Genomic DNA, 25276 nt, shown 5'->3' with positions numbered 1-25276 from the left:
ATGAAACCAAATAACCTGACCGCAGATCTATATCATCCTTGAACGTATCAATGTCAAAAGGTTCATCCTCGATTCCATCTCCCATTCGAAACTTTACTGGCTGACCATCGTCGTCGACCAGGAATTCTTCCCATCCTTCTGGTCTAGGTGTAGATATCCCACCAGGAGGAGGTCTCGAAAGTCCATCTGGACCATGTACAAGTCCTTTAATATGAACTAGTTCAAAATGATAGAGTCTGATCTCTTCAATCCACCGGTTAATGCTAGCATTCGGAGCACTATCCGGATTGTTCAACATTCCTTTGATATAGCTGGCGTCTGTTTCTACGGTCAACGGTCTACATCCAAAAGTTTGATACTTCGACGCTCGTAGCGCCATAAGTAACCCGTAGAGCTCTCTTTTAGGTTGTGAGAAGCGAGCTTCTCTCTCATTGAACGTTATAGACCCAAAGTAATTGTAGAACTTCATTTTTGGACTTTCGGGGTCTACTTGGTACAAGTAATAGCCTACACCGTGCCAAGACGAATCTACGGCCAAAGTGATACCCGTCGGATTCTTATAGTCAATGGGCCGTAGCGCGGGTGCATCACGGATTCCATCTTGAACCTCTCGGACAGCTTCACAAGCTTCCTCGTTCATTTCAAACGGTACAAAAGCTCCAGTGAGCTTATTCAATGGTCTTGTCTTCTTAGCATAGTCCTTAATGAACATGCGCATTTGTCCTGCAATCCCCAGAAATGATCGAATATCAGTTTTGCTTCTGAAGTTCTTTGGATCCCAAGAGAGAATGATCTCTGCAAACTTCTCTACAGGTTTTTCACCGTCGTAGGACACTCTATGGCCTACTACCATTCCTTCAGCGCAACAAATGAAAGCCTTCGGACCTGAAAAGGTACCTCCCGCATACTTCATTCGCTGAACTATTCGATTCACGTTCTGTAAATGCTCCCAAACAAATCTACGGATGCCTGGATTCTCAGGAATCACCTCGTAGCCTCCGTCAGGTAACTCATATCTAGTACTAGGTCCTCGTATAGGTACGTCGTCAATGTATGGTCTAGTAACATGAGGAATTTCTTCCCGTAGAATGTACGTTACATCCTCATGAAACAACGGGACTGAATTAGTCCATCCCATAGGTAGTTTCACTAATCTATAGGGGCCAAAGGGCGTTTGGAACATAGTAAAGTCTCTCGATTCCTCGTCGATAATCCTTTCATCGTATCCCACCCAAATATCTAACATTCCTATACATGCTCTTCTGGAAAAGCTACTAGCAATCTCAGCTGTTCCAGGTGGAATTCCAGAATGCTGAATCGTGACTGCATTCAATGGTTCTAACGAATGAACCAGCCGTAGACTCTTTCCATCTTTCTTTAGTACCATGAACCACTTCGATCGATACGACGACGTAGTAGGTTCGTATACTCCTGCTGCGATTTTGTCTTTCAAAATCTGGCAGACTTCTTCGTAAATCCCAGGTGGAATAGGGATATTACGCTCAACCCAGGGCTTGTGAGGCAACACTGGAAACTTAATCGGCGGGAAGAAATCTGTACGAAATGTTCCACCTTCGTCTGCACTCCAAGCGAATCCTTTCTCTTGGATTTTCATCAGATGGTGTACCAATTTCATTTCTTCGGGCCATAGAAAGCCTTCATTATGATTCTTTTCTATGATTTCCCTACGTTCTTCTGTATACTGTTCTCCTGGACTGAACTCAGGAGGGTGCGGCGATAGTACTGGCATCCCTTCAAGCGGATCCCCAGTAATATTCCTAAGAACTCGGAATTCTTCTGGCATCTTAGCCAATTGTGGTCGGACTTTAAGTGCTACTGGCTTATATTTTCCGTAGACTGACTGAACCGTATGTTTTCCAAGCGCCGTAGCACCCTGGGAAACATAGTTCTCACGCTTTATAGACTGCGAGCTACTCAAGAATGTGCTATATGAATTCGTAGGAAGACTTTCTCTCGAAAGCTTTCCTTCTAAGCTGCGTAGAGCAAGCCCCATCTCTTGTACACATGCATCAAGTTCGATAACGTAGGCATTCAGAGAGTCCGTAGACGATAGAATCTCATCTATCGGGGTTTTGCCCGTATAAAGGTCCTTAGGAAAGTTGTCTATAGTCCCGTAGACTTGCAACCATCTTTCCTTATGAAAAGCTAGTTCATTGAACAAAGTATTTCCCCGTTTCTCAGGATCCTTAGCTAACCTATCCAAATCCAAAGCTATACATTCGTCGGTTTGGTAGTGATTTTCGTACATCCTTTGATGATAATCTACTAGCGCGGATGCTTCATTTAGCATTGTATCAAATGCATTTTCATTTTCAACCGCACCCCCTACAAAACTTCATAGTCGGAGCAACGGGGGTATCAATCTATTTGGATTTTCTTCGATTTTCGACGCCTCGGCGAGATCCTTGAAATTCGTACTAAGCGAATCAACAAGTTCACATAGACTATGGGTATCTTGAGCCTTCAAGAGTAAAGCTCTGCCGTCTACGGCGACCTCACTAAGCTCATCTATCTTATCTTGTTGAGAAGAGTCCGATCGATGTGCCAATTTTTGGCTGTTGAAGCCTTCGAGGGTTGAACCTCTTCTAGTAGTACAAAGCAACCGTTCTCGTTCCGTAGATTCACCATGTATAGAATCTAGGGAATTCGAAACTGGTGCTGATGAATAATAAGAAAGAAAACTGTCCGTAACACAAGGAGAAATAGAAGCACTGTTTTTGTGTTTTGTATCTTCTGTGTGTTTTTTTGGTCTTTTTCGTTTATATCAATGTTTTTCATCACTCTCGAATCAGACTGACTAGTAGTCCTTTCACTATTTGAAGCTTCTATGAAGGCTCCAGCCAGCTCCGTAGGAGAGAATTTTGTATTTATCAAATTTTTATATTTTTCAATTCGTGGAACACCGTGAGCATCTACGGATATTTGTAGAGCCACCTCTCCTTGATCCTCTATCAATTCATCAAGGTGGACTGAAAATTTGAAGATTCAGTCCCTCGTTGTTCTCTTTCTTTCTGCGCTTCCTCTGAACTCTGCGTCCGTAGGGTTGGTTCCCGCTTAGGTTTTATCTTAATGCCTTCCCCTCTCATGTATGTAGGGATGACACTTTGAATTCCTTTGTTTGGGCATGAAACCGTAACCCACTGATCTCCATCCTTGAAGTTTTGCACTTTCGATTCCATTAGGACATCGAAAGGTCTACCCAAGAGAATCTGAAAGGGAGCTTTCTCTACCACATGAAGTTGCAAGTATACTGTTACTTCACCAAACTTGAAAGGTACCTTTCTGCATACTCCCAGTGTTGGTTTCAGTTGTCCACTGGCAGACTGCATGTGAATCACTGAATTGGGATCCCATTGCAAGCCTAATCCTTGAGCAACCCATGCGTCAATCGCGATTATTTGCGATCCACCATCGATCACTGCTTCTACTCTTTCCGTAGAACCGTTAACCTCAGGAAAAACACATCTGAGACCCTCGGACAATCCAGCTACTATCACGACCTTCTGTTTTTCTTCAGAATCTAACTCGGTGCGATAAACTTCCACAACATCTCGGTGAACTACTGACCCCGCTTCCAATCCGTCTTCTTCCTCTTCTAAGGTTTCGAACGAATCTACGGCCTCAATATTATCTATTTTCACAAACTCTGCTTCTTCATCAAAAGGTTCCTCAGCCGCCATAGAGTCTTTTATCGGATAGTCTAACGTTTGAAGGAACGCTTTATAGTTCTTCGTTCGAACGTGCTTATTCCTAACTCGCCGTAGCAATGCTTTCCGGAACTCTTCTGAAGCTGTGAGTTTGTTCAAGCAAACACTAGCCGGATTGGCCATCATTTGGTCAATTAGGTCTTGAATCACCCGTTGCTTATATCTTTTCGTTTCAACATTTTGAAGATTTTCCGTAGACGCTTTCTTCACGTTTTCGGACTGAACCTTCTTAGATTTTGAAGCACCCTTGTCTTCAGGAATTACGCTTCGGGGCAATACAGAATCCCTTGGTTGTGGGACACGTTCTACGGGTTGAATTTTATCGAATACCCTAGGCGGCGGAGTAGAAGGACGTCTATCGACCTGCGACGGAGGTTCTTCTTCATCCGATTCTGCTTCTTCTTCTTCAGAGACCTCTTCTTCGAAAGGCTTTCTCTGGGGTATCACATACGGTTGTTTCCTTAAGAACGACGGCGTAGATATTACTACTTGGGGTTTTGGTGGTAATTTTATTTTTTTGGGGTCCTCCGGTCTCCTCTGGGTATCTCGAGATCTATCTCTCTTATCTGAGGAGTCCATCATTGGACCTTTTAGTTTTTTGAGCTGTCGCCCAACTGGCGACGAGTCTCTACCTCCAAAGCAGCAATTCTCTGTAGCAAAACTTCTATCGTAGGCACAGATTGACGGTCTGGGAGATCATCATCAAGATCCAAGTCTCCTTGTAAGAAGAAACTGGTCTTTTCAGCACCTGGCCATCCCTTCTCTCTAGCGATAGCTCTAATTCTGTCTGCTCGTGATTCTTTCTTCACTGGATCAGGCGGTGGGAGGTTATTCCCATCGTACATCTCCAATCTATTCGTATGTTCATTCTTAACTATCCACTTCTTCTGGGATAGCTCTTGTGCTTGCCTGCATTCTCTCCAGAAATGCCCGGGTTCATCACAAATAATGCAATTTTTGTCCGTAGGCGCCCTATATGGCTGCCCCGCGGCCGTAGAGTTGGATGCGATCTGGTTCGAAGGCCTAGATCCACCGCTACTCTGCCCTTGGCTTCCATTATGATACGCCATAGCTTGCATGTTTTTGTAGAAGTTAGGCTGACTGAAGTCAGGCATCTTCTTCGAAAGTTCAGAAACTGCACGCGCGAAGTCGTTCATCCGAGTATTCTGTGCGTCTACGGAGGCCAAAAGTTTCATTGTCAACTCGTCAGAAGCTATTTCCTTCTTGTACGAAGACAATGGAGCTATCGTAGGCTTGATTTTTGCACGAGTGATCAAAGGGGTTCCTATGGGAGCCGCCGCTTTCACTCCTAGAGTATAGCTAACAGGATCTAAGCCCTGAGGTGCGTAGCAATCGCCTACTAACTCATTACTTATGGTCAAAGCCATATCCCTAACTTGGGAGAAAGCAAAAGGGTCTAGCTGGGAAGCCACCCACCCACTATCTACTTCTACGGGCTTTTCTGCCTGCAGGTTTCGAACGTAGTGAGGGTCCCGTAGCCTCTTTCTGATCTCTTGCCAGAATGTCGGGTCTAGACATTCCGCAAACTTCTGTACTTTCTCTCGATTTGACAAACTTCCTGCAAGTTTGTCTGCTTCAAACTCAAACTCCATATTAAACGAAGTAAGCTTTTGTAGCTGTTCTTCTCCTATACCAGAGAACCTAGCCTTCAACAGATCTAAATTCTCCAGTGCTCCTATTTCTAAATCCCTAATCGACGGGAACGAATCAAACATCTCTTTCTCAAAGGCGGCCCAACTATAGCCTCTTGTAGATGGCAAATGATGTGCCAGGAGTCGAGAGGTCTCGAACTCCATTTGAATCATTGCTAGAATGATAAAAGATTCATCTAACTTCCAGCCCTTGACTTTCCCATATTGTAGGATAGCCGCCATCCATTCCCGTAGATTTCCAGGATCTAGACGGTTGAATGTGGGGAGCCTTCATTTCGACGTATCCTTGTCCAATTCTTTCAAAGCACCTTTAGAGAACTCCGTCCAGGACTTCTTTATCGGTCTTTCTTCATCTGGCGCACCTGCCGCTACTGGGTCATTCGATATATGGGACATACTTGTTAACGGTCTCTCAAGAAATAAACTCGGGTTTAGTTCAAAAGAATAAAACTCTTCTTCCCGTAGGTCGAAGTCTGAATTGTATTCGGAGGGTAGAGATGATAATGGTGAAGAAAACGGTTCAATGTCTTCAGTTAAAATCTCTGGGGTTTCGTATGGGGTTTCTAACGCTTGGTTTCTAGGACCTTGCGTAGATCTTGTATCTCGGAATGCTTCTCTCGGACTTCTGTCAAAAGAGAAACCGGGGTTTCTTAAATCGTTTGGGATAACTTGGGTAGCTTCTCTTCTTTGCGTAGAATTGCGCGTAGATCGAGAAGACTGACCAGCTCTTGGTACTTGAGCTGGGGTACTAGATGCTAAAGCCGTAAGACTATGTGTCTGTAAGACTTGTTTGCCAGCCGCTAGTGAAGTGCGAGTATTACGTCGCTGTGAACTAATCTTTCTGAGAGAAGTTCTTTTGGTTTTTGTTGTTTTTGTAGTTCTCGCCGTAGGGCTAAAACTACCGGAATTTCACAATATTTCGTTTGATACTGAATGTAATCTTATTTCCACCCCCTGCGGTGGTCACCAGATAATGGGCGAAGAATACCACTCAAGAGTCAACCTAATATCAGAGCTACGGGAGTAGCACCAACACCAAATCAACCCAAAAACTAGTAAACCTCCGTGTAAAGTCTATCAATAACTCTACACACCAGGAAAGATTGCAAGGGTGGACTGCTTGGCAAAGGTTACGCACAAGATCACAGTCTCAATATCGTATGAAGGTTTTATGAAATCAATGTGTAACTGCAAGTGTAAAAACACCACAGCTACGGGATTCTAAGGTTTGTAGGGGCTCTGTTTATTGTCCAGTGGACTAAGTGGGACTATGAATTTCGTCTACGGTAAGACTAATTCAAACGATTGGAGACTATTGCCCTCGACGGACACGAAAACTAAGTCCTCGGCGGACACGAACGCTAAGATCCTCGACGGATCACGAAACAGTAATCAAGACCTCGGCGGCCTACGGACGGATAGTTCTCTAGTTTTGACCTCGACGGTCTCGTATAGTTCAAATCAAATCTTATCGTTTCACTGCACAAAGACAGGGCAAATCTCTCTATTGGTGTCAAGAGCAGTTACTCACGGGCAACCCACTCAGGACTTTCCTACGCACGGGTAGTACTTTTTTATCTACGGATACATGAGCTGCTTTTATACTACTTCTACGCTAGCTTTGTAATCCTATCTCTACTTGTTTCATCTCTAAAAATAAGGCACCGTAGCTACGAATCCATGTGGAATCTTATCGCTAGGGACTGCTACATGTGCAGAATCTTGTCTACGGAGCTTTTCCATATTCGAATCATATGTTTTGGACCAATCTGGACCGATCTTCATTTTTGTTTCAGCCTGTAGAATGGACCTACATAGGTGTACCATATGGTATTTCCTGCCTATGGACCTTATCCTGCATTTCGACGTTATCAAGTCATATGGACTTTGTGTGTCCAAGTAGTTCCAGCATATGGATCCAGAGTTCTGAATCGCCATAGCACATGAACAGCGCGGACTCCAAGATCCGTTGTTCATTCCTGCCTGGTTCCTGGGTACTCTATCTGTGATCTGGGATCTGTATCATGTCTTTTTGTCTTTTCCTCAGATCGGGACTCGATCTACGGTCATATCAAATTTCTCCTAGTCTGTGTGGTCCAATGTCCGATTTCTTGTTAACTAAATTCCCCGTAGAAGTAGGTACTCCTAGTATGAAGGTCTTTTGACTTTGTTAAGTTCTGCTACGAACGGTTCTGTGAAGACTACAAGTCTTCTAATAGTACAATCCCTTGATATGCCAGTGCATAGTAGAATGTAGAGAGTAGAACTTGGTGAATTACCGCTTAAGTCCTCTGCTCATAGTGTTCTACAGGTTTCGAACGGTCATACAGTTTTCTGACACGATCTACGGCTCTCTCTAACTGGTCTAGCTGCGCCTACGGCACATTCTACTAGCGGCACTAGCTTTAACTAGCAATTTGGGCTCACTCTAGTTCTTAATACGATAAATATCGCTCCGTAGCACTGTTTTAAAGTGCAAAAAGAACCTTGTAGCATAGTCAACTAAGTCGCATTAGCGGGATGCACATGAGGATGCTGAGGATGAGAGGTCGGAGGCCGTCGAGGCCGAATTGAGGCAGTGGGAGGAGACCGAGGCTGAAAGGCGACGTCTGTTGGAAGCATGGTGGGTAGAAGAACAGTGGAAGAGGGAGGAAGCCGAAACTAAGAGAAGTAAAGGGAAAGAAGTAAGTGTCGCTCCTAGCGGGTCCGGACGTGATGGAGATGATGAGGAAGAGGAAGAGGATGAGGGAACCAATACGGGCGAGAAGGTAAGTCATAAGTTTTTTAATAACAATCTTTTCTCTTCTTTTTCATTACTGTTTTTAGCTCATTTTCGCTACAACTCACGATGCTTTTAAGCAGGGTGAGATCTTGGGATACCAATGAGGAAAGCGGGACGCCGAGGAGTCCTTGAGGAGTCCAATTGTGGGTTATCTCAAGCATGGGCACCCGGATCCGAAGGGAAAGGGAAAAGGAAAGGAAAGAGCCTATGTGGAGGCTGAAACTAGTAAGTGTTTTCTTTGTTTTGAAAATTTTTTGAGTACTAATCGGTTTACAGAGTGCAAGCGGTGTTCCGAGCAGGAGATCCCTTGCCGGATCCCGGACGGACCGAGCAAGGCGAAAGCCTGCGAAGCATGTAACCTCAAGAAGGTTGGGTGTTCGTTCACCGGAGGAGGACGATCGGCCGTGAATGTTGCCGATAACACAAGGTTGGAAGAGTTGGTGGAGGAAATGATAGGAGAACAGAAGCGGACAAATCAACTCCTAACCGAGTTGATTGGTTGCTCTAAAAGTAAGTTTTTCTTTGTTACTCGTTTCTTTTTGCTCACTATTGCAGAAGCTTCCAAGATTGCGATCCCCGAAGCGGAGGCTGGGCCTTCGAAACCAAAAAAGAGAAGAAGAATCGTGAAATCGGTGGAAGTAGTAGTACCGAAGGAGAAGGATATTGAGGAAGAGCCGAAAGAAAGCGGCAAAGAAGGGGAGGATGAGGATATGGGAACGGGAGAGTAAGGGAACATAAGCGGCCGAAGTCGGACCTTTAGTAAAGTAGAAAATTTGTAAATAGTACGGACCGAACTGGCCAATTGGGCCTTGTAATTGTAAAAAGTTTTTTTCTTGAATTTGAACAGAGTGAAATGAGTGAATAAGGATCATAAGGATCCGGAGGGACCCGGTCTATTAGGGTACTTAGCGTGAAATTCCGTAATGATCTCCTCGGCCTGGAAATTATCGGCCGGGATCCAAGAGTATTCTTCGTCAGTACCTTCATATCCTAACCACCATACATAGTACTGCAGCTTACATCGGAACCGTCGGTCGATTTTGGAATTGAGTATCTCCGAGACCTCATAATGATCTTCAGTGTCTTCGACGTTAACGGGTCCAGGCGGGTCCTGGACACGATTAGGAATAGGATTAGGAAGGATAGATTCTAGTTGAGAGACGTGAAAGACGGGATGAATAGAGTGGAGTTCTGTCGGAAGCCGAAGAGTGTAAGCAACTGTGGACGGTTGAGCTATGATTTCAAAAGGACCGAGATACTTCTCCGAAAACTTCTTGGTCGGCCGAGTCGATTTGATGTTTTTGGCTGTCACCATGACTCGGTCTCCGACCTTCCATTCGGGATGCGGTATAAGCTTTTTGTCCTTCTGTTCCTTGTAGCGTTTCTGAGCTGCTGTTAACTCGTCACAGAGCATAGAATGTAATTCGTCTAGATCGACAACAAACTCACGGGCCCTTGCAGATGCGATATTGCGTTCTGGATGGACAGTGATGTTCGGATGATAACCCTTGTTGGCAAAGAAAGGAGAGATGCCAGTGGAAGCGTTTGGAGCATTGTTATATGCGAACTCTGCTAATGGAAGAAGTTCGTCCCAATTGTCCTGCTGATAATTGCAGTAGATTCGGATGTACTGTTCTAAAGTTTGATTAGCTCGTTCGGTCTGTCCATCGGCCGAAGGGTGATATCCGGACGTGAAGTGAAGCTTCATATCCAGAGCGGTACCTAAGGAGCGCATGAATCGAGAGACGAATTCGGATCCGCGATCAGAAGTGACATGATTCGGAACCCCGTGTTTAGAGAAGACGTGAATAATGAAGATGCGTGCAAGCTGTTCGGAAGTGATAGTAGTGTCGGTTGGAATGAAAATGGATTGTTTAGAGGCACGATCTATAATGACTAGGATGGAATTATAGCCATTAGCATGGATATAGAATCCCACGGACGGGCCGGAACCGGTAGAGGCTGAAGCATACCATATGGTCGATGTCTCGGAGACTTGTTCCTATTACAGATAACACAGGACTTAACGTAATCACGGACCAATTCACGGATCCGTGGCCAAGTGTACTGTCGGCGGATAGTCTCTAGGGTACGATTCTGACCGAAGTGTCCAGCTAGAATATGGTCATGAAAGATGCGGAGGACCCGGAGTTGGAGATCCTTAGCATCTGGAACGTAGATTCGTTCATCAAGACGAAGAAAACCAGACTCATCTAAAGACCAACGGGATTTCTCGGGATCCGTAGCGGACCGGAAATGTTCCCGAAGGGATTCGTCTTCTGACTGAGCTGTTCGGATGTCTTCGTGAAGTCGTTCAATGTCCATAATGACACTAGCGCGAAGGACGGGGCCTTCAAGGAAGGTAGCACGGAGGGAGGAGGAGAGTTGTTCTTGTGTAAAGACTGGACGGAAGTTATGAGGATTAAGACTGGCATAAGCAGTATCCCCCTCTTTAGGGTAGATGTCCCATCGTCTAGTAAGAGCGTCCGGTTTAGTTCCGAGACGTCCGGGACGGAAACGAATAACCATGTTAAAAGGAGAGAGATATTCGGACCACCTAACTTGCCGACGAGTAAGAATCTTGGTAGAAGTGAAGTATTCCAAGTTCTTGTGATCTGTAACCACGTCGACCAGATCTCCGGAACCCTCCAAGTAATGTCGCCACCGTTTGAATGCTTCGAATATAGCAAGAAGCTCCTTGTCGTGGACGTCATAGTTGAGTTCGGGAGGCGTGAAAGTGCGTGAGTGGAAAGCAATAGGGTGAATCTCACCGTCCTCAGTCCGAAGGGAAAGGATTGCAGCTAATGCATAATCGGAAGCGTCGGTCTCCAGAATGATTTCCTGATCAGGAAGCCAGTGCGTAAGTATAGGAGCATGAGTAAAAGCTTCCTTTAACGTTTCAAATGCTTTCTGACATTCGGGACCGAAATTCCATTTGATCTGCTTCTGGGTGAGGCGGGTAAGAGGGACAGTGATGGCACTATAATCGTAAATAAAGCGCTGATAGAAATTGCAAAAACCAAGGAAAGATTGGATATCCTTGATCTTACGCGGCGGAGGCCATTCGGTAATGGCTTTGACCTTTGCCATGTCCATTCGCAAGCCTTCGGGGGAGAGAATGTAACCGAGGTATTCAATGGTGTCTGTGTGGAAGTCGCATTTCGAAGCTTTACAGTAGAGACCGTTCTTTCGGAGTCTACGGAGTACTTCCTTAACATGCTCCTGATGGGATTTGAGGTCATCCGAGTAAATAAGGATGTCATCCAAATAAACAAGGACATTGACGTCAAGCATGTCAGAGAAAATATTGTTAACAAAGCGTTGAAAAACAGATGGAGCATTGGTTAAACCTTCCGGCATAACACGCCATTCAAAGGATCCATAACGAGTCCTGAAAGCAGTTTTTGGTTCGTCTCTGGGAGCGATCCGGACGAGATGATAAGCATGACGTAAGTCTAGCTTGGTGTAAATCCGAGCCCTCCGAGGTGAGTCTAGAAGGTCAGATATAAGAGGAAGCGGATACCGGTCTTTCTTCGTGATCTTGTTAAGGCCATGGAAGTCGACGCATAGGCGGAGATCGCCGGACTTCTTCTTGACAAAAAGAACCGGAGCACCGTAAGGGGATTTCGAAGGAGTGATGAGTCCAGCACTGATATGTTCGTCTATGAAGTTTCAAAGTGCTTTGAGTTCAGCTGTGGAAAGAGAGTAGATCGGTCCGTAAGGCGGATCCGAACCATCCTCTAGATTGATTTTAATATCGTAAGGTCTATGCGGGGGGAGTTCCCCGGCTTTCGACTCGGAGAAAACATCAGCGAACTCGTGATACTCCGTAGGAATATGTGCGAGATCCTCATCAGATAATTCCGAGGCTCTTCTGGTCACCGACTTTTCCGTTGTGTCTACCATCTGCATGGTATAAGATCGCGCACCTGATTGCTTCGTAGCGTTCAAGTAAGCACGAGCGGAGATGATGGAAACCAGCGGAGTCGAGTTGGAAGGAGCGTTAAGAAGATCTGCATAGGAGTAAATAGGCTCAAAAGGAAAGTGAGAAGTTTTAGAAGCGTAGCGGAGTTTAGCCTGTTGGCGTTTGCTCGGGCCCGCCGGAATGGATTTGTCTGAGTCCTCGACAGAGGGAGTCGGACGGTCGGCCGGATTCGGAAGCATGTCGGTTTGGAAAGTGATACTGTTTTCAGACCAGTCAATCAACGGATTGTAGCGGTTGAGCCAGTTGTATCCCAGAACTAAGTTGCAAGTAGAATCTAGAGAAGTGACGTAAAAGTTGATTAGAATGGTTTTGCCTGTAGAGAACTTCATCGGAAGCGAGGCAGATGACGTAATAATGGAGCCGATGGAACCGTCGAGTAATCGTAAAGATATAGGTGAAATAGGTATTGTATGTACTAGATTCTTTGTAACAAAGCCTTTATCAATAAAGCAATGGGAAGAACCGGAGTCCACTAGGGCCAAGAAATTATATGTATCGGAGGTAAGAGGAACCGTAAGCGAATTAGAAGAAGAGAGCGCAGCTGCGTTGAGTGTAACCTCAGGATAGACACAATCCGGTGCAGTGCAACTCCGAGCTTGTGTCGAGGCATCGGAGTTGCAGCCTAGTTTCCCGACTTCTCGTCGGACTTGGCCTTCTCCGGAGTAGAAGAAACTGTCGCTGCACGGGCTTTAGCATCCTTCGCAGTCTGATTAGTCTTCTTCTTTTGACAATCCTCAACTTTATGTTTACCCAACCCACAATAACTACACAACCCTTCCTTCAACCGTCAGGCTTTCTCGTCGGCGTTGAGTTTTCCATCCGTTCCTAACTTCTCCAAGAATGGGAGACGGGGAGCGGCGGAGGCCGAAGCGGAAGCGTTGGAAGTGGAAGAGTTCGAGGTCTGTCCTTTGCCTTTTGGCTTGGACTTGGATTGCGAAGAGGAAGAGGAGTTGTTGTTGGAAGTAGAGGTAGAGGAAGAGGATTGTTTCGGGGTAGAATTGGAATTGGAATTGGAGTTGGACTGGCGATTAGCTCGGGATTTTTCGGCCTCACGCTGCCAATAGCGAAGATCTACGGCTTTAGCGGCCGCTTTGAGAGGATGATACAACGCCGGCTTCCCGCCGGTGATGTTACTAACTCCGTCCTTTAGACGTTCAGGAAGACCTTTATAAAAGGCATGCTGAAGAGCGGAGTCGCTATAACCAATTTTAGCTGCGATGTCGTTGAATTTAGTAATATACGGCGCGATTTTCTCGTTCGACCGCATAACCAAGTAATCCAACTTATCCGCCGCTTCTCCGGCGGCATCCACTTGACCAAAGTTAGTTTGGAGTTCTACTACCCAAGCTCTGTAGCTAACCATCCAAGCTGGCGGATCCAGCTCGGAAAACTCGCTACCTAACAAATCAGGTTCAAAGTAATCAAGAGCTATACCACGGAGGAAGGAAAGTCCGTAGTTGACTTTGGAAGCGGAGTCGATGAAGGATTTGGAGAAATAATTGAACTGGAGTTGTAGACCAGTGAGGAAGTTTTTGAGTTTGGTGGGGTCAGAGCCGTTAAAGGTTTCGGGGTCCTTCGGTTTGGCACCTTTCTTCGGTTTTGCTTTTTCGCGTAGCATTTGCTGAAGCAGAAGATTGTGAGTGGTGAGGTAGGTAGCATAAGCCGAAAAGAAACCCTCGGCTCCGCCGCCTTGTGGCAGACCATGACCACCTCCTCCACCGCTAGGAGGACCACCGCCTCCTGAACCACCTCCTGAGCCACCGATCGGAGGTTCCGACGGATCCTCCATCGTCAAAAGAGTCATCCTCGTCGTCATCCGCTCTACCCTTGCCTTTATTCCTCCTGGGTGTCTCCGGAACCTCCTTGATGTGCATTTCGGAGATGATCGGAGATTGTCGGGGGGTGCGTTGGTTGGAGCTGCGATTGCTGGAAGAGCATCGGGGACGATTAACGGTACCTTGGAGTTTGCTCGGAGATAGTAAAGTATTGTATGGGTCGTTGGAATCAGAAGCATAAACGCTACTGACCCTTTGTGAAGAACTGGGAACTTGAAGATGGGATATACGAAGATGAGACCCGACATGGGTCGTAATCGGAGTAGGACAGGAAGGAAACATAGAATCGAAGATCTTGAACTGATCAGAGACGTCGTCTGGAGTGAACGACATTTCGACTCAAGAAAAAGAATTAAACTACTGTTAAGGACGTGCAGAATGACTCAGAACCGAACGGATCCAAAGGGAGAAACAATAAGATAAGATATAAGATGTGTACTGAAGGATATACTATAAGAGGAGTGATCTAAGATGAAGAGAGGAAAGAAACGGAGTTGATCGGAGCGTGTCGGAGAGCGACGAGGAGAGTGAAGGAGGTTGAAGAGAATGACGGAGTCTTGACAGTAGCCGAAGTTATTGGACAACGGCTTCCTGAGTCGAGCTGCCTTAGACCAGGTCACTGGGAAACCAGAGTCGAGTTTAATTCTAAAGAATGTAACTACTAAGTCATACATCTTATATAGGATAGAAATGTACAAGGTCCGAGACGGATCCAGTAGTCGGATCCGCATTCGGACCACCGACTCCCAAGCCGATAGTCTAGGCTTTAATAGGTAGTACGGAGATTAAGGTAAGTGGAGTAAGTGATTGTGACACGTCGGTCCGTATCCATCCGGCATGGATGTAACAGCCAGTAAAGGTCAAGTCCTTTAATTTGCCCAAAGAGCAGCATCGTCTCAGTCCATGTAACAAGATTCTCAAGATTCTCTCTATTGAACCTCATCCTCAGATAATACTTGTACAGTCATGTAGTTGTTAGAAGTGATAGTGGATGACATCATAATAAATGTGTTTCAGGCAGGGACAGATGTTGGATAATAGTCGCGAGTGGTTAGGCCGTTATTTCTTTGTGCAGTGTCTAAAAGCTGGGGCCCATAACCTGTCAAAGTAAGTACAATTAGATCAATACTATAGAATGTAAATCAGTGAATGTAAAGATAAAATAGAGTCCAGTGAATACACACCTCAGATGGTCACACAGTAGGTGGAATGACTGAGGTGTTAGGGGATGAGTATTCGAATATAAATAGTTTGTAAATAATAGGAGAGGAAAAATAGGATAAAGGTGTAGTGGGCTGTCTTGGCCAGTTAGAATCGAATTCCAAGTATTTCCAACAAACTTTTTCCAGCAAATTTTGAGGCCTTGTACAGTACTTTCAAGGTTCAAACCAGGTTCAGACCACCTCCAGACTCCTGAACCCTGAACCCAAACCTCCTCCAACTCCCAGAGCCTGAACAAGAACCAGACCTGAACCTTGTGTTTAGTTCGGAGGTTTGGTGTTTGCACCATGGTTCAGAACCGAACATCAACATCACTACTACGAACTGACTGAAGATTCTACTCCTGGATGGAGCAACAACTACAGCAAATATAGTTTACAAAGATGTTCTTCTCAATTAGAAGATCTCCTATAATACATCTTTTTAACTACATGCAACAATGTCTTCTACTGAAATCTGTATAAAGAAAATAGTTCTGGGTCATGTCTCAAAACACGCCTTCAGGGACTACATTCATTGTCAGTTTAGCAACTTTAGCTGCACTTGAGAACACATGGTACTGTATACCTCAGATAAATGCTCCATCTTGTTTGATGCTTGCTTTTGGTTTGGAAATGACCAATCAAAACTACTTCAAGTTCTTTTTCAATTTGTCACTGTACTGATGCAAATAAATATATACAATGTATCCCCCATGCCAAAGGCACAGGTCAAATGCTAAGGTAGGGGCAGTCCAGTCCCCACAAACATCACCTGATCTAGTGTGATGGGCCAAATAAGGCAAAAAGGGCTTTCACCCCCTCATTCTGACTCTCATGTCTCTTTATCTACAGGGAGCAAAGGTATAAAACTATAGATTTAAGGCAAATTTCATGTATTATACACCTGCACCAAAATTTTGTGAAGAAAACCAGATGACATCATGGAATTTCGAAAATTAGCTTCACAACCAGCTCCAGATTCTGTTCCTTCAACGTCAATCTGCCATATTCAGTACCATCGTATTCAGTATTAGCATGGCAAGAAGGAGTAAATACTGCCTCAAACCACCTTCACCACAGAAGGATATACTCCAGATGAATACTCTTGATTCACTTGAAAGAATTCCTAATGAATGTATGCGAAGTAGTGTTGTGTGGGCTCGGGCTTGGGCCTGAGCCAGGTGTTGCACCTGTTTTGCACAATACTATAAAAGACTTCAATTTTTGCTTTTAAGAAAGAAGAACAGATAATATTTAGTGGAAATAAGAGGACTAGAGATAGCCCAATCTGCTAGTCAAAACTCTAGACCTCTGTTTGAAGGAAATTTAATAGAGAGAGATCTTCGAGAAGAGTAATCCAAAACCTGTAGGACTTAGAGAAGACAGCTATTTCCAAGCCTTCTATGTTCATTGGCCTCTCTGCCTTCTGTGGTAACATGCTTTGGGTAATCAAGGGATATTATACCATTCTGTTTTACTTCTATTAGACATCGAGGAAAACAGATTACAGACAGATTGTTAAGACATTGACAGATATTAGAACAAAGTTAGAGATCCTGGACATGAAAACTTCTGAATAAGATTAGATTACTCAGAGATATGATAAGAAAAGTCAGATAAGAGGAGATTAGAAATAGTCCGAGGGAAAGTGTTTCAGACATCGAGCAGATTAGGAGAACAAGAGATATGAGATTCATTCAATCATAGCAACAGAAAGATGTGGAATGGAAAGGAGCAATTGAATATGCAGACCATGCATCCAGGAAGAAGAAAGAGGGGCTTGGACCTACAAGGATTGCACATGGTAGAAATCTAGAAGACCAAGAAGAGAGAGGGAAGAAGATCATTATACTCAAAATCAAAGGAGAAATGACCTGAAGAAGGAAATTTTATGTCTATTCCAATTCTTTTCTCATCTGAAATCAGAGATTCTGTAGAAAATCTGTTTGTTATTTACTTTTAATATTTTCTAGTTCTCAAGCAGTATATAAGGAGCCCTGTAAAAGCTAGGATTCTTTAGTTAGTACTGCCCAAATTGTACAATTAAGCAGGAACTCTCAAAGCAGTAGTGATTTGCCCTGACTCAGTCAGTGTGTATTGGTTTTGTCAGAACACAGATTTGGAATTTGGTTAAGTCCACTTGGGGACTTTCATCAGATTTGGTGTTTGGTATTTAGTATAGTCCACTTGGGGACTCTAGGCACTTGGGCCACAGCAGATTGTTTGAGTTTTGTAAGCTGAAGTAGGCTTCAGACTGTTAGATTCATGGATATATAAATAAAACAGATCAGTAGTAGAGAATTCTACTATCTCAGACCAGACTTCGCAATCAGAGTGTCTCTGGTCATGTAAAGTGTATTATTATTATTATAAGGCTGGAGTCAATGCCATCAATTTCTATAAAATTATGGACAATTTTGGTAACTTTCTGGTTGCAGAAAAAGATGCCAATCAGGGTAATTTATTATCCACTAAAAGCCCAGGCCCAGACCAAGGCTTGGGCTTTCCAAACCTCAAGCCCGAGCCTTGGGCCCTGCAAAGCCCTCACTAGGGCTAGGCTCAGCTCAGGCTGGCCTAGGGCCTGAGCCTGAGCCCGCACATCATGCATATGATGCCTGTGGTTTGAACAGAAGGCGAGCTGCTTGGGTAGCCCATACCTACTGAGGGCACTGTGTACTTCCAGAAGGTATTATGGATGAGTGAGATAGAGAGAAAAAATGTGGTTTAGCCTTTAAAAGTATCCAAATACATTGGCTTTGTAGTTGGTAATTCTCCTGAAACTGTGCCACAATACAGAAAAAGCGAAATATAACTCCACAACAAACCCATTTCTCTGGATAAATGACTCATAATATTCCTATAATATATTACAGTGCTTTGCAGAACATAGGGCACAAGCGGGATTTTTTTTGTACGACAAAAATTTTGATGTTCAACCAAATCTTCCAACCACAATCTTCAGACCAAAACTTCCGATCAGTCTGTTGCTTGCCATAGCCTGAGTTTTAAGTTCCCTTAAGCTAAATACTCTGTAGGCCATTCATATCTTTTAATATTAGGACTCCTATGGTAAACAAACATGACTTATATTCCAGTTCAAACTTGATATGAAGGTTGCCCATGGGTAATCACATGCTATCCAGAGACCAACAGTAGTCTCGGACCATTTTGCAACGTGACATAACCTCCCAAATATGGATAATGGCTAGGCGACAGTATCCAAATTTGGGTCTTAATATCATATCACTTGGGAAGACAGTCTAGCCTAGTTGGAAGGTTCACTTGGAAGATTTGGTTGGAACATCATATTTTGGTCACATGGAAAAAAAATCTGCTTGTGCCCTATGTTCTGCAAAGCACTGCAAAACATTTCTATGGAAGCCAATTTTCCATTTTCATTATGTAGAATCATAAAGCAGACATTTACTGCCTGTTTCAAGATCCCTTCAAATGAAAAAAAAACTTGAGTTGAAAAGCCTAGAGAAAATTTGAATCACAGGGATTTTGTCAGTATATTCTATATATAGCAGCCCATGGACTCACCAAGTTTTGTATCTTACAAGTGACAGCTGCACTATCTAGTTCGCTGTCGAGGATTGAGTGGGAAGTGTTGAGGTACAGGTTTGAACATATGGTGCACGCCGTCCACACGTCCTTGATCGTCGATCGATCACTATTCTTTTCTTCATCATTCCATGTTCCATATGCCTTATCTCTATTTCATATTCTATTTACTCATTTATACTTTCTGTATACATTTAGCACCCTCAGCCGTTTATTCATGTCTGAGGGTAAGTACATACTTCTTGTCTATCTATGTTTATTCATTCACGATACCCTGTAGATCTTCGTCTGTACTTACGTGTTCTACAGGTATATTAATTCAGCCGTTTATTCATGTCTGAGGATCTTCGTCTGTACTTACGTGTTCTACAGGAAGGGCAGTTGCGTCGATAATCTCCATATATGGTGCGAAGGGTCACAGAAATGTCACGTCAGGTGACGTTTGCGGGGACTGCCTGTTGATGCTTGTGATGACCATAGACGCGTCGCGTCTTGAACGTTCGACAGTACCACCACTATGTCCGACGATGCAATTCCCCAGGATGAGCGAATACGCGATAGGACCCGTCGTTTTGAAGAATTTCTCAATTCAGACTCTTCTGACCTGTATAACTACAAGGAGGATATCGCTCGCATGCTTCGCAAAGACGAAAATCGCCTCATCGTCAACATTGACGACCTTCGTGATTACGATCGCGAATTAGCAGACGGACTTCTCAAGAAACCTTCCGATTTCTTTCCTTCGGTGGAGGAGGCCTTGAAAACCATTATGGAGAACGTGAAAGACAGCACAAAACACGATACTGAACACAAAGCTTACCACGTTGGGTTCAGTGGTTCGTTTGGCGACCACCATGTCAGTCCCAGGACACTACACTCCGAGCAATTGGGGAAAATGATCTCTTTGGAAGGCATCATTACCCGTTGCTCCCTTGTTCGCCCCAAAATGTTGAAATCCGTTCATTACTGCCCCGAGACGCGACTTTTTCACCAGCATGAATGCCGAGACGCGACTTCAGTCAACTCCAATCTTCCCCCAACGACATCAATCACCCCGCAGACTGACGACGAGGGCCGAAAACTACAAATGGAATACGGTCAGTGTCACTTCCGGGACCATCAAAGAATTAGTATACAAGAAATGCCCGAGCGTTCGCCCCCAGGCCAACTCCCGCGTAGCACAGACGTCATCTTGGACGATGATCTCGTTGATAAATGCAAGCCAGGAGATCGTATACAGCTGGTCGGTGTTTATCGAAGCGTTGGCGGTGGATCTAACGGAGCTTTCAAGTGCGTTCCCGATCTTTTTGCCATTATAACCTCCAGCCAAACTGCGCGGCCCCTTTCAGGTCCTTGATACTAGCAAATAATATAATTCTATTATCTTCAAAACTCGGTGGAGGCATCGCTCAGACGCAGCTCACGGATACCGATATCAGAATGATCAATCAGCTTTCCAAAAAGTCGAACATCTTCAACCTCCTTTCTGAATCTCTTGCGCCATCGATCTTCGGTCACGAATACATAAAAAAGGCCGTCCTTTTACTGTTACTGGGAGGTGCAGAGAAAAATCTCGCCAACGGTACGCATATCCGAGGGGACATAAACCTATTAATGGTTGGCGACCCCTCTACAGCCAAATCGCAGATTTTGCGGTTCATTCTTGGAACAGCACCTCTAGCTATTGCAACGACCGGACGTGGAAGTTCGGGCGTTGGCCTGACCGCTGCAGTAACAAGCGATCGCGAGACCGGAGAAAGGCGTCTGGAAGCTGGTGCAATGGTTCTTGCCGACAGAGGTGTAGTTTGTATTGACGAGTTCGACAAAATGTCCGATATAGACCGTGTTGCTATCCATGAAGTTATGGAACAACAGACGGTGACAATCGCCAAGGCCGGCATCCATACGAGTCTGAATGCCCGCTGCAGTGTTGTCGCTGCAGCAAATCCAATCTACGGTCAGGTAGGATGCTATTCTTCACTTTACCGTATGATGACCTCATAACCTCCGCTTCAGTATGACATTCACAAAGACCCGCATCGGAATATTGCCCTACCTGATTCATTACTATCTCGGTTCGACTTGTTATTTGTGGTGACCGACGACGTGGAAGCAACACGTGATCGACAAATTGCAGACCACGTATTGCGTATGCACCGCTACCTTCCTCCCGGTCTCGAAGAAGGAACGCCTATTCATGACAATCTGTCTCAACCACTTTCGGTAGAAGGGCCTGGTACAGCGCCTGCAGATGCCGATGTGAATGCCAGTCCTTATGAAAAGTTCGATCCTCTACTTCATATGGGTGTTGGCTCCACATCAGGTCCACAGACACGCAGTAAAAGTAAAGATCCCAAAAAGAAGATTCTCAGTATAGCATTTGCAAAAAAATACATACAATACGCCAAGAGTAAATCTCCGCCAATGCTAACGAAAGGTGCGGCGGACAACATCGTTCAAGTGTATGCAAATCTCCGAAACGAGGACATGGAGGCCAATCAGAGAAAGGTGCAATATGCTTCTTTCCTTGAAGATTTCCACTACTAGACCTTGGAATTGCAGACTTCGCCATTGACAGCTCGTACTTTGGAAACATTGATACGTCTTGCAACTGCTCACGCAAAAGCCAGACTTTCCTCAAAAGTCGAGGAACGGGACGCCAACCTAGCCGAAGAAATCATGAGATTTGCTCTGTTCAAGGAAGTCCCCAAACGTAAACGCCGTCACAAAAAACGTAAGCTTAACACTGGTGGAACTGCTCGGAGTGCAGACACTGAGGGAAGCTACGACGAAGACTCTGACGAGGGGTCTGGAGAAGAGGATGAACCTGAGACCAGTCGAATGCCTGGCCCTAGCGCCGGGACTCGTCGACCGTCTGCTATGCCAGAAGAGCGGGATCCTGTATGGGGTGACGTGAGTCAAGATGTGGACATGTTGCCCACCATTGCTGCACCTGCGGCGGATGGAACTATCTCCCCGGAACGGTAATTTCAGTTGTTTATTTTCAGTAGCCGTACATTCACACTAGGCTAGACTCGAGCTGTTCCGCGCAAGGTTCTTAAATGCCTTCAAGAATACCTTACAAGACGGAGAATTCGCACCATTACCGGTTCTGGTCGAAGCCGTGAACGAGGGTTTAGGAATAAACCAACTCTTTGGAACTGCTGAGGCTACCTTGGCGTGTCAGGCTATGCAGGATGCAGACCAGTGTATGATCAGCGATAACATTGTATATCGGGTGTAGTCCAAATCATGTATTTGCAGTATGTTTTTTTTTCCCTTTTGTCCTTATTCATTGAAGTGGGGGCGATGTAAATACGATGAAACTTGTACGATATAAGTACGGCGTGAGTCAAGACATCGATAAATGAACTACTCTTGTCTTCTCAGTAGCCTTCCCACCTCCTCTCTGTCCAATTCCTGAAAACCTATCATGCTGATCATCTGTTCCTCCCACTCCTTTTGGCTCAAAGTACTGAATGTTGCATGAGTGATTTGTGAGGTCGTCTCCTCATCGGCTCCAACTATTCTACCAGCCTGGACTAGTCTAGCCCAGGGGGTTTCCACCCGTTTTCGGCCACCACCCAACGAACCAGCGAGACCGGTTTGGCAAGTCTCCACCCAGAGCTCACTCTCTGCAAGGGCAGCTTTTCCTTCCGATGAAGATATATGTCCTCGATAAAGTATTTGACGCTGTAAGATATGCTCGGCCAGCCTGGATGCGATTCGCCGATATAAGGTAGTCATATTTAACCGGGGGAGTGTTGCCCTCACATACGAGAGGTGGGCAGAAAGTAGAGCCAGAGGTCCTAGTAAAGTCTGGGATAGTGCCACTTCCTCAGCAGACGTCGATGTGTTTGAATTAGGGCTACTACCAAGATCTAAGCAGCTAACTCCTTCTGAGGTTCGACGCGAACTTACGAGGAAATAGCGTTGAAGTGAACCTTGAGGGCAGCTTCGACCTCAGAACTAATTTGTTGCACAATAATGTCCTCAGTGCGTTGGGACAGTTTGTGATATGACACAATTAACTCCTCGAAGATGGTCTCTGGGTTATTTTCGGTGGACGGGTTGGGCAGTGCGGAATTGGCCTGCGCTTGAGCTCGTAATCCAGCTCGGTGATTGATCTCGGTCCAAAGTTCCAAGAAAGACTATAGTAAGGTTAATGATGCGAGATTCGAAACAGCGAGTTGACTATACCAGCTCCTCCCCCCATGCTTTCAAAGCAGTGGCTATATACATAGCACTGAGGAGTGCTTTACAGAGCCTCTGTACGCCGTCAATTCCAGTCGTGAGACGTTGTGTATCTACGTTGATGCTCTTATCATCCTTGATGCCCAAAGACACGCCGAGAGCGCCAGGAACAGCTCGAATTAGGGCAGAGGATAAGGTTTCAAAAGCATCAAGTGAGGTTGATATTCGACCGTGATACGATTCAAGGATTGGTAGCTGAACTTGAACGAGGAATCGGGTGCGGTGAGAGAAACTTGGAAGAGCGGAGTAGCGTTCTAAAAACTAGGGGAGTCGGCATCGATTATGTGAAAACCTGTCTATATTTACCTGTGATTTGTTCCGTCAAAGCCTTTATTCGCCTTGCGGAATTGGTAGTTTTAACATCGTAGTCCACGCCCACGTCATCATCTGCTATCTGCCACGCGTCTGAGGCACCGATGATTGCATTGTACTGAGCCTCGGCGACTACAAGGAATAGTCAGGCGTAAGTGATACTAAAGACAGTTCTGTACTCACATCTTTTCTCCCCATCGATCCACAGATCGAACCATTCCTTCTGCCCGAGAATAACCTCGCTGAGACCAGGCCATTTAGAATCATCCCCTGCTACGGAAGTCTTTGTGACATCGAACCCAAGTTCGATTAAAGACGCGTCAAAAGAGAGCGTTTGATATATTGTATGTGCAAACAGTGAAGTGTGAGGCAGTAACAGTGGTACGGTCCGCCTAAGTTTTCTCGACAGTAGAGGAAGCACCAAGACGGTGAACTCGTGCTGGAAGCATCTCACTTTCAGTTGCACGGTTAAGGTCATAGGGAGTACTTACCCAAGCATTCAGAGCAGTGTATCCTGACGCCGAGACTAGTGCTTGGACGGTGCCCTCCATAAATGATCGATGATCGTGTATCACATTCAGGATATGTGTAAAATACCATTCTGGCTAGATAAAATCAGGTCAAGATTTTAATCATCAGTGAACGTGAAGACTGCTTACTTTATCTGGTCGGTTTGTTTGTCGGTCGTCCTCAAAATGATATTTGAACCGTAGGGATATCGGTTGTACCAGCACTCCCAACGGATATAGACCGCCTTTAATGCCCGAGGTTTGTCCCTGTGGTATTTCAAATTGTTCACCACTTTTTCCGAGTCAGTTGGGTTGCAGTGAGTCATGATCAACGAAAATGGCTGACATTCTTTGCAATTGAAGAAGACGAAGAAACGACCTTTCAAACTTGACCCTGACGTCGGCCGTAAACATGTCATAATTTACGGGTGTAGGCCATTTGAGCTCTTCTGCGGCTTCCAAGAGTGGACTGAAATGGTGATCAGGAGCGCATTGCGACGAAATGGGACAGAAACACACGACGCCAGAACTTGTTTCATATCGAGCCACGTTGTTTCAAGGAGACGAGATAAGAATGATATGAGATGTAACATCTGGTCTCCATCCTCTGAAGTAGAGCAAGTGGCCGAAACCCTTGAGACAAATGCTTGAAGATCTTGGTATAGAGGAACAGTGGCCACATTTATGGAATCCTGAGATGCGGTCTTGTCACGGAGATGGTTGATAGTAGCTTCACTAAGAGATGTGACGACTAAGGCAGAGAAGCAGATGGTTAAAGACGAACCTCAAGCTTAATGCATGTTCGATAAGCCTGACATAACCTCGGATACTTTCTAGCTCTTTCAAATTCCAATGTAAAGCTTCAACATCTTCAAGTACGGTGGGAGCCAGTCCATAGGATGAAACCGATGCCAAACGCTGTAATAATTCACTAAGCTCGTCAGCAAGCGAGTGTCTTATCAGTGATAGCCCTTGTGCGGTGTGCATGTAAGACTCTGCGGCAACCCGCGTGTTGACGACCAGTTCATTGAACCTAGCTTGTGAAGAGCTAAGCTGATATACATCAAACACGCTGAATATGGTCGGTATGTCAAGTACCCACCTTGGAAGTCAGCTCAGAGTGCAAACGCTTAGCCTCCGAAAGTTCTCCCCGGAGTCCTACCAGATCCTCCACACTATGAAACTTGGAATCCAGATAGTTAACTTCCTCTTGCTTTGGATAATCCAAGCTCGTAGACTTGAGGAGAGTCTGAATTTCTTGAGAGACCATGGAAAGGGAAATGAATCCTGACAAGTTGCACCACAAGGACGCCAGGCACAGGGAGAAATGAACGTAGTTCACGTGATTAACAAGCCGTATCTAAAGCTTTTAGTTGTTTTATCTCACGCCCCGTTCTACGTTGAGTGTTAAATATCATTTATGTGTTAGCTC

At 45.1% G+C, this 25276-nt stretch overlaps 2 protein-coding genes across 5 annotated transcripts; one reads left to right on the top strand and one right to left on the bottom strand.

Moving 5' to 3' along the window:
• The first annotated feature begins 19258 nt into the window (after nt 1-19258).
• On the top strand, nt 19259-22021 carry MCM3 (MCM DNA helicase complex subunit). 2 transcript variants are annotated; one of them, XM_043146697.1, is made up of 5 exons: nt 19259-20059; nt 20119-20731; nt 20786-21277; nt 21332-21753; nt 21803-22021. In XM_043146697.1, exons 1-5 carry the CDS (start codon nt 19287-19289, stop codon nt 22011-22013), a joined length of 2511 nt encoding a protein of 836 aa, XP_043015400.1. In that variant the 5' UTR covers nt 19259-19286; the 3' UTR covers nt 22014-22021. The 2 variants fall into 2 exon arrangements, with proteins under 2 accessions (XP_043015400.1, XP_043015401.1); XM_043146698.1 differs by having other exon boundaries at nt 20786-21753.
• E1B28_000822 (uncharacterized protein) lies at nt 22022-25167 on the bottom strand. 3 transcript variants are annotated; one of them, XM_043146695.1, is made up of 11 exons: nt 24947-25167; nt 24629-24897; nt 24364-24579; nt 24191-24313; nt 23995-24136; nt 23827-23940; nt 23519-23774; nt 23330-23467; nt 22968-23277; nt 22691-22900; nt 22022-22637 (listed from the first exon to the last, which is right to left on the bottom strand). In XM_043146695.1, exons 1-11 carry the CDS (start codon nt 25112-25114, stop codon nt 22142-22144), a joined length of 2442 nt encoding a protein of 813 aa, XP_043015398.1. In that variant the 5' UTR covers nt 25115-25167; the 3' UTR covers nt 22022-22141. The 3 variants fall into 3 exon arrangements, with proteins under 3 accessions (XP_043015398.1, XP_043015397.1, XP_043015399.1); XM_043146694.1 differs by having other exon boundaries at nt 22022-22640; nt 22691-22920; nt 22970-23277; nt 24629-24892; XM_043146696.1 differs by having other exon boundaries at nt 22022-22640; nt 22691-22920; nt 22970-23277; nt 24191-24579.
• Nucleotides 25168-25276: the final 109 nt, after the last annotated feature.

This window comes from Marasmius oreades, chromosome 1, assembly GCF_018924745.1.
Source record: "Marasmius oreades isolate 03SP1 chromosome 1, whole genome shotgun sequence".
Lineage (NCBI taxonomy): Eukaryota > Fungi > Basidiomycota > Agaricomycetes > Agaricales > Marasmiaceae > Marasmius > Marasmius oreades.
The sequence above is the reverse complement of the archived record's forward strand: the minus strand, read 5'-3'. Positions and strand labels throughout refer to the sequence as shown.

What these genes read in the sequence shown, in the direction of transcription:
- MCM3 (XM_043146697.1), top strand. Translation starts at nt 19,287, where the DNA reads ATGTCCGACGATGCAATTCCCCAGGATGAGCGAATACGCGATAGGACC. An exon ending in CAAATCCAATCTACGGTCAG is followed by an intron (nt 20,732 to 20,785) that starts GTAGGATGCTAT and finishes CCTCCGCTTCAG; the next exon opens with TATGACATTCACAAAGACCC. An exon ending in TGGAGGCCAATCAGAGAAAG is followed by an intron (nt 21,278 to 21,331) that starts GTGCAATATGCT and finishes TTGGAATTGCAG; the next exon opens with ACTTCGCCATTGACAGCTCG.
- E1B28_000822 (XM_043146695.1), bottom strand. Translation starts at nt 25,114, where the DNA reads ATGGTCTCTCAAGAAATTCAGACTCTCCTCAAGTCTACGAGCTTGGAT. An exon ending in ATGAAACAAGTTCTGGCGTC is followed by an intron (nt 24,314 to 24,363) that starts GTGTGTTTCTGT and finishes TCACCATTTCAG; the next exon opens with TCCACTCTTGGAAGCCGCAG. An exon ending in CACTTCAACGCTATTTCCTC is followed by an intron (nt 22,638 to 22,690) that starts GTAAGTTCGCGT and finishes TCTTGGTAGTAG; the next exon opens with CCCTAATTCAAACACATCGA.